This window comes from Poecilia formosa, unplaced genomic scaffold (genome assembly GCF_000485575.1).
Source record: "Poecilia formosa unplaced genomic scaffold, Poecilia_formosa-5.1.2 Scaffold187, whole genome shotgun sequence".
Classification (NCBI taxonomy): domain Eukaryota; kingdom Metazoa; phylum Chordata; class Actinopteri; order Cyprinodontiformes; family Poeciliidae; genus Poecilia; species Poecilia formosa.
This window is the reverse complement of record NW_006800126.1, coordinates 205,596-218,113: the sequence shown is the minus strand read 5'-3', so window position 1 is coordinate 218,113 and position 12,518 is coordinate 205,596. Positions and strand designations below refer to the sequence as shown.

General features: G+C 38.8%; 1 protein-coding gene across 1 annotated transcript; it reads left to right on the top strand.

The window, feature by feature from the left end:
• Positions 1-431: 431 nt before the first annotated feature.
• LOC107837904 (thyrotropin receptor-like) lies at positions 432-12,408 on the top strand. Its single transcript, XM_016678677.1, has 7 exons — positions 432-860; positions 5,709-5,780; positions 6,902-6,976; positions 10,359-10,433; positions 11,042-11,116; positions 11,783-11,860; positions 12,336-12,408. The coding sequence occupies exons 1-7, from the start codon at positions 613-615 to the stop codon at positions 12,406-12,408; spliced, it is 696 nt and encodes a 231-aa protein (XP_016534163.1). The 5' UTR covers positions 432-612.
• Positions 12,409-12,518: the final 110 nt, after the last annotated feature.

Sequence of the window (12,518 nt, the reverse complement as noted above, 5' to 3'; positions counted from 1 at the left end):
GAGGTTGTAATGTAATTTTTGGTTGTAATTGTACTTTCTTCACTGAAGTTTTTTGAAGAAGATTTAATCAAGTAAGTGCAACAATTGTTCATAATAATATTCCTCAAGTAAAAGTAAAAAGCATAGTGAAGTGAAACTACTCATAAAAATATCCCCCCCACCCCCCAAAAAAAACAAAAAAAAACTTACTAAATATGAATACTATCATGACATGGTGACAATTTTAACAAATATGTGGATAAAAAAGGCGTATTATTGTTTGTTTGTTTGTTTGTTTTTGTTAGGGCACCAAACCCGGCTCTAGTGTCCCTTGTCCTTTTAAATCGGGCCCTGCGGCTACACCAGGCAAAAAAATACCCACGTTTTTACCGACAACGCCACGCAGAAGGAGGGGAAACCGGGATGGGGACATTCTAACTCTGCCTTTTGTAAGTCCACCCTCTTCTTAAGTCGGAGACCACCTCCTAGGTACAGCATCCCCCCACCCCAAAAAAATAAAACCTTTCAGCTCCTCCAGTCTGGGGCCTCTGCAAGACACGGCGAGCACTTAGGACTAATACACCAACCACAACAAAAAGGACATCACGTAACTTTCAGCAGGTAAAAACAAAAATGTTGCTGCGGACTTTTGGGAGGCGGGCGACCTGCTCGGACATCGGCACTTCCTCCACCCGGCTGCGCCCCACCACGCAGGTGCTAACATGCGCGCTGCTGACCCTCATCACTCTCCCCATCAGCGGCACCGAGCTGCAGCCTTACTCCTGCCCGGTCAGGGGCAACTGCTCCGAGTGGAGAGCTCACGCGATCTGCTGCAGTGACATTGATATTCTCCCGAGGTTCCCAGCAAGCACAGAAACACTGTAAGTAGTAGGCGTACTAAACGCATCTGCAAAAGCGATTCTGCTGTCTCTCTTTCTTTCTTTTTTCATGCATTTTGAATGTTAAAAGCGCTCTTAACCCTGAGGTAAAAAGAAAAGAAAAAGAAAGAAAACCATTACGCTATAATATTCCATCAAAGTGCACCCACGGGGATTTTAAGGGCCGTCTTTTAGTAAGCAGTTATTCTCTTTTCAGGTATTATTCTGTCCATTAGTGTTAAGGCAGATTCAGCTTTTCTAACTTATTTTTCTACTTTTAAATGTCTGAACATTTAAAAAAAAGAAGCAAAATTTCAAGGTGTGTTCTGGCGTAATATGATGGATAATATGATGAATAATTAACTTCAGCATTTCTCACGCAAACTGTAGGAAAACAGAGAAGCAAACTTTCCAATAACACACGCTGACTCCCGGAAGTTTCTATGTGTGTTGACTTTTTTTTTTTTTTTTAAATTGCATAAGGCTAGCCAGCATTTTTTTTCCTAACCTACAGAAATTGACCAGATGGTATCGTGTGATTATTGAAAGAGGAGGAAATCAGACGTCCAGTGTGTACGTAACATTTTACAGTCTTCCATATGGGCATTTAAAATATTGGGAAAAACGGCATGAATTAACAGCCAAAGTGCTATTGACGCGAGTTGCCAGAGAGCTGTGAAAAATCACAGGATTCTTCTCCCTTTTCCAAAAGCAGAATTTCCAGTAACACCGAAACAGTAGTGAAATGAATATGAAAATTCATTTTCAAATCCCAGAAGCGCTGGATCTTCTGGGATTTGCCTGTGCTAATTTTGGACTCGATATTTTTGCCCATTCTTCTCTGAAAACAGCTGAAGCTCTTTCGGATTTGATGGCAAGTGTCAGTGAGCATCAGTTTTAAAGTCTTGCAACATCTTCTTGGTTCACTTAATTCAATTTATTTCAGTTTATTTATACGAGGCTGATTCACATCATCATCTCAAGGCACTTTACTAAAAAAAGTCAATTATCAAACAATGCAGTCAAGTTTAGTTTATTACTCCATTTGATAAAAATGTGCTCCGTTGAAGGAAACCCAGAGGACTGAATCATATTGATTGTAGCATTCACTACAGCAATCCCTCACACTTAGCATGCATGTGGTGACAGTGGATAGGAAAATCTCCCCTTTAACAAGAAGAAACTTTTAGCAGAACCTAAACCTGGGTCAGTGTGAACCATGTCTGCCACAAGAAAACAAAGTGTACACACAAAAAGAGAAAAAAAATAGCACTGATCAGATCAGATTTGCAGAGCGCAGATCTCTGCAGCTCCTCCAGAGTTACCACGTCCCTCTTGCACTGTTTCTGTGATACATGTTCTTTTTTTCCAGCCTGTCAGTTTAGACAGACAGCCATTACCAATCTTTCTAGAAACCCCTCCACAGCTTTATACCTGATCGGTCTGCCGTGTTCCCTGGTCTCCTATGCTATACCTTGCTATCCTCTTACTTGTGTCTTAAAGGTCTTGGTAATTGTTGGAAATCTAAAAACAACTACAAAGCTTCCAAGTTGTTACACGGATCCTTCTCTGGCTTATAATTCGTTTGCATTGGACTCACTCAGTGCAGCCCGAGTTATAAAGAGGGTTCTCTGCTATGTTGTCATAATCTTCATTCCTGCCTTGTAGTGTCTCACGGTATCCCTTCATCCCTTCTACAACCCTTTGCATTGCAGCCATCACATAAAATTATGCCCTGATCACTGCTTCAATTCACCGGCCCACATGCCTTGAGTGTCCACTTTAGTTTCCTCACATTCCTGCCCAAAGTTTACCCAGCAACCTCAGGAGAACAAAAGACATGAATCCATCCCTCAAGCGCTATATAAAACTCTCGGGTAAAAATATCTGCCACATAAGCCTGAAATAGATCACATATTGACTGGCATGTGCTAGGAAATTAAACTTTAGGAATTTGTACTTTGTTGTATTCTTGCTGAGGAATAAATGACCCATCTGTCACACTGGCCGTTGAGACTTCAATCTGTTAAAATTACATAATTTTGTGAGATTAAGTAATAAATTCATATCCACCTAAGGCATAGGGAATCAAAGAGAGTATGAAAAGAGTACAGGTGAAATAGAAAATTAGCTAGCTCATAGCTAACATAGCTAGCTAGCTAACATAGCTCAAATAGTTCACAATTCCCTTGCAGAAAGTCCAACTTTCAAGACAACTTGTTAGCAACCAGCTAGCTAAGATTAGCAAAACAAACTATATTAATGAGGGAACAGTGACAGTACAAATTTTCTCTATGTCTCAATGACAAGCGTGTTTGTTCTTGGAAGTCAGAATTTCAGGCAGATTTGGTTAGCTTGAATTGCTAATAGAATGTAGCCTGGTCACTAGCATAACAGTTAGCAAATCTCACTGGTTTTCCGGCTTCTAATTAGAACTCAACTAAGGTGCGACATCATTCATGAGCTTTGACTTTCGAATCAATTTTACCTACATTGAGTCTGTAAGAAGGATATCTACAGTTAATGTAGGATCATTTCTATTGAATGGAATAGAACAACTTTATCTTTCCCCTTACTGGTGACAGAAGCTGTTCTATGAGAAGGGCTCCATCAGCAAGTATTCTGACATAGTTACACAGATCCCTTAACAAATCCAGAGGAACAAGTGCATTAAACCACATGAAAGAAATGTCTAAAGCTACAGTAAACAGTTAAGAGGAAAAGCTGTAACCATATTAAGGAGTTTAAAGTAGATATGATTTATTGTAGATGTTTTTCCAGGCCAGTAATTATTACTGCCATTCATTGTAAAGATGAAAATATTAAAGACAAATTAATTACAGTCTTGGAAGCTGTGCAATACAATTATTAAAATTTACCAGAAAGAGAAGGATCTACCGCAGTTGATGGAATGTATTTTTTGCAGAAAAATGAGTGAAAGTAAAAGTACGTTTTTTAAGAACGAAATGTGAATGCATGACAGACATCTGTGAGGTTATTTTTTCGTGGAGTGTGCCCTCTACAGTATGGAGTCCTTTGTGTGTGTGTGTGTGTGAAAGTTTGTGTGCGTGTGTGTGCAAGTGCGTTTATGTGTGAAGGTTACTCCATGTGTCACTGGGAGTCAGAGATGTGGAAAGCAAAGCAAAGTACACTAAGAGGGCGGCGTAGCGTGACACCCTTCTGCGTCTGGACGATGCATTCAGATATAATATTTACCTCTTACAGCACGTTTCTTAAACACCCTGAGAAAGAATACCATTTGAGAATAATTTAGTGAGGTAAAAGAAGTCTCCAAGAAAAAAGGTTGGATAGTTTTAGTCTCACAGCAACCTCTGAGTTTTATGACTGGAGTTTGAATGAGATAAATTCTGAACTTAGTTCGGCACAGATCCCTAAAAAGTCAGTGACATCCTAATCCTGTTTCTCAAATTGATAAATAAATGACCATTGGGAATCATTTATAAACAACAGAATGCTAAGCTAACTTGAAAATACCTTGCATCTGAGCACCCTAGTTAGGATATAAACCAGGAAATGAAGGGAGTTTAAACTTTTCAGAGGGTGAGATCTGTATTATAATATGTAACTCATGCTTTGAAATGTTGACTATTTTATACTAAAATGAGACAAATCTCTTGATAAAAAGCTCCCTGGACAATCTAGTTATAACACGTTCCATCCTGAAGAATAACTTGTGGTAGTTTTCTCCTTAAATCTTTTAGGTGGGCTACGCGGACCTCTCCTTACATTCCTGGGAGAAATTGCATTCTGTTTCCAGCTAAGGTGGTTTGGTGCCAGGATCTGTTCTGTGTCCCTCTGTTTGTGTAAGTTTGTCAGAGCGCGTGCGGAGGGCTGTGCTCCACCGTCTGCCGACTGCTGATCTGCCCACATCACTGTGATTCAGACCTGTAGTCCAGATCTCGGTTTCTGAATTCATCCATTGTTTCTCTAAATAACCAGAGGGACACAAAGAGGCTGGCTTTAAAACCAGTTTTTAGAAGAGGTATATTCTACACGCTGTTCATAGCTGAGACAGAATTAACTCTGTCTGCGTTTCCTCGGTGCCAGGAATTCAACATGACAGATTCACATGTGGCTACAATCTTGATTCCCAGTTAAGATTCCTCAATCCACCACAAGAAAGTCACCTGCCAAGGTCACATCAAAGATGTGTACACCCAATTTTCCTCTTATTATTATCCATTTATCTTAAAATTATGTTCTTTATTTGCCTTTGAATTTTAAAGTTTAGGATTTGCATGAATTTCATTTGAAAGTAGCTTTATCGTTTCTCATAACTACTCAAACACTTTTTTTATGGCTATTCGATAGATTTTAGGTTACAGGTGCCTGGTCTAGTTTTTGATGATGTTGGTAGAGAAATGGTGTCTTTTATTAATAACAAGAATCCAGAAAGAAATCCTGTGATCATTAGCCTTGCATTAAAGTTAGATGTAATATATGTTACAAAGCATCTTTGTGTACTTTTAAATCACTGCTTATAAACGTTTATAATGTTAATATTTAGTGTGAGTATTGAGTATTTCTCAAAGCTGCACTTTGCTATGCTAAACTAAGGTGACACATGTCAAGCTAAGTTAAGCTATGCTAATAATAACATACTTAACTTATTTCTTTCCGTGACTCTTCTCTTTTCCTCTTACATGACTTTGACGCATCGTCTGAATCGTCTCTGTCGGCTCTGTGATGGACTGGTTACCTGTTTGGGGTAACCAGTCCACCTTGTGGTTCCTGTAAATGGACACCAATCCTACTGCCACACTGAACAGGATTAGGCCGGCAGAGAAAATTAACGAAGGATCGTTATGTTTTTTTTCTTTCTTTCACCAGATTGCTTTCTGATACCAAACTCTCGTCTATTCCAGCGAATTCTTTTGCCAGCGTGGTCAACATCTCAGGGATGTAAGTGCTTATTTTTCTTTCTTATATGCACATCTATGCATCTTCACATCTCTTTTTTTTTTTACATTCACCTGCTGTTTTTGGAACACGACTTAGGGCTGCCATGTTTTATCCTTTGTCCCTCTACCCAAGAACAGTATCTGCTCTTTTCAGTACCATTTCTGAGCCCTAATTAAACCTATAGAAGGTTTTCTTCAGTATGAATGTTGGCCCTTAAACCACAGCAGGCTCAGACATTCACTGGGGAATTGAGTGTGTGTTGGACTCTCAGTAGAAGTGGAGATTTTTTGTTGAAGTAAGACGTGACATTTCAGTGCTCTCGAGTCTTGCTCTTCAGCTGCCTGGTGCATGTCCAAGATCCGCATGAGTGGAGATGGACTCGGACGAGAAGCTTTCTGTGAGCCTCAAGTGTCTCTAGCTAAAGTTCCTACTGACTCATGTCATGAAGGACATGAGAAAAAAAATATATTAATTAAAAATGCAGCTATTTCTTATGGTGTGATGCTATCTGAAAACCAAAAAAAACAACCATAAACTTTAAAGCATTTTACTGAGATCTTACATAATAAATGACAACTGTGAAGTGGAAGAAAGGAAACTTAACGGGCCAGTGTTAGGTAAAATTGATTTTTTTTTCTGCTTGACATTATGTCATAATGTTATTCCATCATCAAAAACATACCTAGATTGTTGCTTTGATTCTTTCATGCATGTTTGAGAAATCCTTTAATCTCCCATGGCAACCATTCAGCTGTGCAAAACGCTTGGGTGGACCTAGCCCCACCTTCAAGACGTAGCTCCTCCTCAGAGCTGCAGTTTCCGAGCTTCCGCTTCCCAGAGCAGCTCTCCCCCACGACTCCCATTCACTACAAATCTGACCTTTATGGAAAAGCAGCCATATGTGACACGAAACTATCAGAAGCCATATTAATGTTTGGCAGAAGTCATATTGACAAAGGTTCTCCAGTCAGAAGACAAGAAACCAAGCATGCAAACAAAAAGCCATTCATTATTTTCTTTATGCTTCACAATAATACACTACTTTCTGCTGATCTACAACATAAAATCCCAATGCATGTTTTGAAGAAAACAGACTATATTTGCTGGATTCTGTCTTCCAGATACATCTACGTGGATAAGAAGCTGCAGCGCCTGGAGAGGCACTCGTTTTACAACCTGAGGAAAATCACCCACATGTAAGTCGCTAACGGGAAAGGAAAAGTGCTCTTTATTGATCCCCTATTGACTAAACTGATCCATTTGCTCAGTGGAGGGGAACAGAATGCTTCATGTCGAAGGCTGCCTGTGGCTAATAAGAGTCGGTAGCTAAGTTCATTAGCCACAGAAGTTGCTGTGGCTAAACTTCATAAATTTATGGAGCCTAAAAAAAAATTTTCATTTTGGGGATTTCTTGATCCTGACTTGCAACAAATCCAATGAGTTTAACTAAAGTGAGCTATGTTATTCTTGGTTTCACTCTTTAAAGTGTGTTAGGGCGGAGAAGTTAAACAGCAGCTTATATAAGTGAGAGATTTATGGCTGCACATCTGTCTGAATAAAACATTTTCCACTGGAAAACCCACTTGTGCGTTCTATATTATAGGATGAGTCGCTACAAGTTGGAGCACTTTCTAAAACAACGATCTGTGCTAACATATAGGGAGCGCGACTACAGAAATCAAGCTTAAATGACCTAAATCCGCATTTGGCCGACGGTTCCGTCTTAATTGCCCTCGTCTTTCCTTTAAAGCTGCTGAGTTCCAGAGCTCGGCATCACAGACGGGAGCCGTAATCCAAACTGCCAGCTGAGGGCCGTATCTGGGCTAGGAGGGTGTGTGTTTTTGGATCTTCTGGGCCTCTTTGCCACTGATTGGTGCAATCTAGCGCCATACCTAAGATAATGGGATCTCTCTCAGGTTTCCTTCAGGGTCAGACAAAAATGAATGCTCCTCTTCCTGCTGGCTGCTCCTGGCAGACGGCAGCTGTGCATCAAGGACTGGAGTTGGGGAGGGGAAGTTTGAGGTTTTATTTTTTTTTGTGCAGTTGTTTAATTTGAGACATCCATTTCATGAGTAATGGCAAAGCAAGTCCTTTTCATTTTCTAGATCTCAGCTTATCATCATGGTTTGCAGGTCTTTGTGTCTTGATCCCTTTCTTGTTGTTTTTTTATTTATATTGTATATTCAGTTCATTTCTCTGCTCATTATTTTTTAGGAAGGTGTTTCCATACAAGCTTAAATACTGCAATTTCCCAAAAAAACTCAAGTTTTTCATCAATTTCTGCACAGCCGGTTTTTTGTTTGTTTGTTTGTTTTTGCTGTATCCAAATCAGTGTATTTCACAAAACCTCAATGGAAACACTGTTTTCGCATCATATAAGTCATGTGATCAACAACCAGATGTCACTACTGGCGGAAACGACGAAGAAGACGACAGGAAGTGGTAGAAGGAAGATGTGGTAGCTGAAGATGGTGCTTTACTTCTTACATCTTCTGAGTTGCCTGTACTTTTACAGGTTCTGAGCACTGGTCAATCCAATGAGTGTTGTCAAAAAATGATCTTTCTATACTGGCAAAAGAGAAACTGCACACAAGATGGCAGTGAGCCTTGGCCTTGTCAAGTTAAAAGCCACTCTGGAACTGTCAGGATCTTACTTTCTCCTAAATCTGTCCCTGTTTGTGCCCTGTGTGCAGGCCTAGTTTTTCCATTTGTTTGACAAAGATTGGTTGGGTAGAAGAATGGCACCCTTATTCCAAGTTGCACACCAATCGCGGTATGTGGAATGGAAGCCGAAGTGACTCTGAGGAAGATTATTTACAGGCTGTGGTTTGTGGCGATTTTGAATATAATCTCGAAAGCCACTGGAAAACTGCAGTCCGAAATGTAGACTTGACACTTAGTGACATCACACAGAGAAGATTGAAGGGTACATGCCGTTCAGTTTAGGTCAGCGGAGTTCAAGCATGACTTGTATCCATCTGTATTGGGTGTTAATAAAGCCAGAATCGACTCGAGGCATTGATTTATCCCACGCCTCCACTGGCACCTTCAAACCCAGTGCCCCTGCACAGGCTTCTCTTCCTCAGAATGAGAACACCGAAATACTCAAACTGTTCACAAATGCTGAAAATAAATGTCTACAATCTACAGCAATCAGTTCATGAAACGATTTGGAGGACTGGCATCATTCCACAGCTTCAGAAATCTTCCCTGATGTAATGCCTTCTTTGGTAATATTGCATTTTTCTGTGGAGACTTTAAAGCAAAGAGAATTGTTCTTCCATTCAGGCATGTTGACTTCTGTTTTGGGAAAATAAGACAAGGAACAAGAAGGCAACATGCAGAAGAAAAGACTTGATACTTGATCTGAAGCCAGATCGTGTCAAAATATACCTAATTCTTCGTTCAATGACAGCTTCTTGAAGATTTCGTGGCACTTTTTGCCTTTATTCAAAGTAATCAGACAGGAAATGGGCTGAGAAAAGCAGGAAGACATGCAACAGAGGTGCAACAGATCTGTTGAGGACAAATAGCTTCCATATATATGGTTCCCACTCGACCGCTATGCCGTGTGTTGCTGCAAACTACTAAAAACATCCATAAATCAGGGTACTGTAACTGTCTAGAGTTGGCCACTATAAACTATATCTACACAACGCTTTTCTTAACCTATGGTGGTTCTAAGGCCAAGAAGCCATTAAGAACACTTGTGTATTCACAAATGTAATTATAATTTTTCAAAATTCAAACTGCGTTTTAAAGATTTTGTGTTCAGTGTAGAATACCATAAATAAATCTGAGCTGTTCATATTGGAACATGTTTGATGATGGTCATGTACTAAATTCACCATTGTTCAGTGATAAACAATATTTTACAATGAAAAGCGACAGGGGCCACTTATTCCCACTGGTTGGACATGAAATACCAAAATACAAGACAGAAAAAAGGTGACTTTTAGTTTTTTATATCTTGAGGATGCCCCCCATACCATGCTGCCCAGGGAAGAAGCCACTGGATACACCCACTGAATAATTGGTAGAACTTAAAGGCTTTTTCTTTATTTTTACTTTTTAGGTTTGTCTTTATTTATTATTCATTGGCAATATGCACACCTTTATGTTTTTGAACCTACTTGCAGTCATTATTTTAACATTTAATTTCCTCTGCAGCTGGGAATATCCTTCACATTTTAATAGTGGCAAAAAGATCTTTACTATACTATCAATTGTTAAACAGTCTTGTCAGATTCATATTTTTGAATTTAACATGATTTTAAGGAGTGAAATTAAGAGCCAGAGTAGACATAAAATAAATCTGCAGTCCTAAATGCCATATGGCTTCAGTCGGTGTTTTGTTCTGGTTCAGGCAACACGGGAAATATGCTAATTAATCACCAATTAGCCTGTTTCCGGTGCGGTTTTTCCTCTCTTGGATGTCAGCCCCAGCTCTGTTGGATGCCAATTTTTAGGATCTAAAACCAAAAATTAGACTCAGCCGCCTCTTAATTAATTAGACTTGTAATTAGGTCAATTAATAAAATATATTTCTAGTTTCTGAAACCTCTTTTTATTTTTCAGAGAGATTCGGAACACAAAAATGTTGACGTATGTCGATCCAGAAGCCTTTAAGCATCTCCCGAACCTCAAGTACCTGTAAGTATTCTCAGAGGTTACTTCCACACTCTAACGGTACTAAAACTGAAAACATAGTTTAGATATTTTTAAAAAGTGGTGTTCCGTGGAGTTCCTATTAGTATTCAGAGTTGTCTCACTTTTGGAGAAATAGAGATAGGTTCTGACTGGAAATAGTCATCTCAAAGCAACTTGTTTCTAAAACATCAGATCAATTCAAACAAACGCTGTTTGGTTTTACTGCACTGATTTTTTATTTATCAGTTTTTACGCTTAAGGTTTGCAGTGAAAAAAAAAATCCAGAATTAAAGAATCTTTTTAAATGAGACACAAAATAAATGACTTCTGACTTTTTGAATGAGCCATAAATAAACAAGAGAGGGGAGTCATGGAATATTTATTTATGATGATACCAATCTCAAAACTGTGGGATGATTTTCAGATGGACCTCTATTGTGTATATCTTAAACGAAGCAAAAAAATATATTTGAGTGTGTTTCCTAATGGCTGTCAGTTGTACTACATTTTAAAGGTATAATTCAGCACTAAAAATTATGAAAAGATGTGTTTAAATCTCTATTTTTGAACTTTTTATTATGAACTTTGTTTCTCACTCTTTTGTAATTCAGGGGGATTTTGAATACTGGCCTGACTTCCTTCCCTGCTTTAAACAACATCCACTCAAACGACATGAACTTCATACTGTAAGTTTTGTTTTACAGTCAATAACAGCTATCTGTGTACTGTTAGTTCTAGAAAGTCCAGATGTTAAGCAGAAGGATTCATACACACCATGTTTGCACAGTAACAGGCAAAAAGGTTGTTACCATCAGTTTCTGCTTTACATCAAAATAAAAGCATCAAGTCTTTGTAAAACTTTCTGGTTATTTTTACAGTATAGTTATTTCAAAGTTCTGAGAAAGCACTTTGTACGTTATAAGACTTTAACCAGTAAATTAAAGACTTGTGTACCTAAAGTATATGTTTTATTATGACCCCAAAGTCTCTGGGACATGTCAGTGGAAAATGTTTTTGTGTTTTTGATCCTCTGTCGTGAATCCCAATATGTATCACAATTTGATAGACGGTTCGGTCACAGAGTGACATAGTGTGACTTTGGGACTTAGCTGAAATATTACAGAAGGTTTTCCTTGGCAATTCTTCTACCATCCCCAGTATTGGTCGGATGAGCCTGAAGTTGTGTCTCCATTTGCATCTGTATCCTGGAATGTTGCCACCAATCCCATTAACTTTTTGATAAATAAACTGCAATTCCTCCTTCGTTGTCCGAATCTAATTCCCAGATGTAACTCTTCCTCTTATTTGTTGCATATTTTATTTCCTCTCTGTTCTTTTCATCTCGTTTGCAGGGAAATTGTTAATCATCCCTCCATTACCGAGATCCCGGCCAACTCATTCCAGGGCATCACGAGCGAGTTTCTGACAGTGTGAGACATTTGCACGCCACCAACAGCAACTATATCTCCAAACATGTACAATAGAAAAAATAAAATAAAATGCAGGACCCCCACCCCCCAAAACAAATATAAATATGTAGATAAATAAATATGTAAATATTTAAGGAACATTATCTCTAAATCCAGCCAAATCCTTAAAATAGGCCCTTCAAGAAACACTCAGCTTGAGCTCACTTTAAAAACATGTTCCCACATGAACGCCGACAACAAAAACAAGTACACAGACGTTCGCTCATGTTCACGTGTGTGAGTGTAGAAGTGTGTGGGAAGTGAGCTAAATGTTTGGTGTAAAAGCCACAAAATTACACAGACGGTTTTACTCCAAAGTGAGAAATAAGTCGATTCCTCTGAGCTCGGCTGGCAGATGGAAAGTATTTACATCCAAGAACATTTATTATACCACTTTCAATGGGATTTTTTAAATATGGAGCTTCTTTTTATCCAGAATGCTGTATGGAAATGGCTTCAGAGAGATACGACATCACGCCTTTAACGGGACAAAGCTGGATCAAGTGTGAGTATTTACATCATTTGTCTAACAGGATAACGTTTTTAATTTGCTTTATTTTACTTCTTGTATTCATTTATATTGAATCAGTTTCAGGGAATTTCTTTTTATTCAGCTTCT

Coding starts and splice junctions, on each gene's coding strand:
- LOC107837904 (XM_016678677.1), top strand. CDS start 613: ATGTTGCTGCGGACTTTTGGGAGGCGGGCGACCTGCTCGGACATCGGC. Junction 5,781..6,901: donor GTGGTCAACATCTCAGGGAT/GTAAGTGCTTAT, acceptor TCTGTCTTCCAG/ATACATCTACGTGGATAAGA. Junction 10,434..11,041: donor CTCCCGAACCTCAAGTACCT/GTAAGTATTCTC, acceptor TTTGTAATTCAG/GGGGATTTTGAATACTGGCC.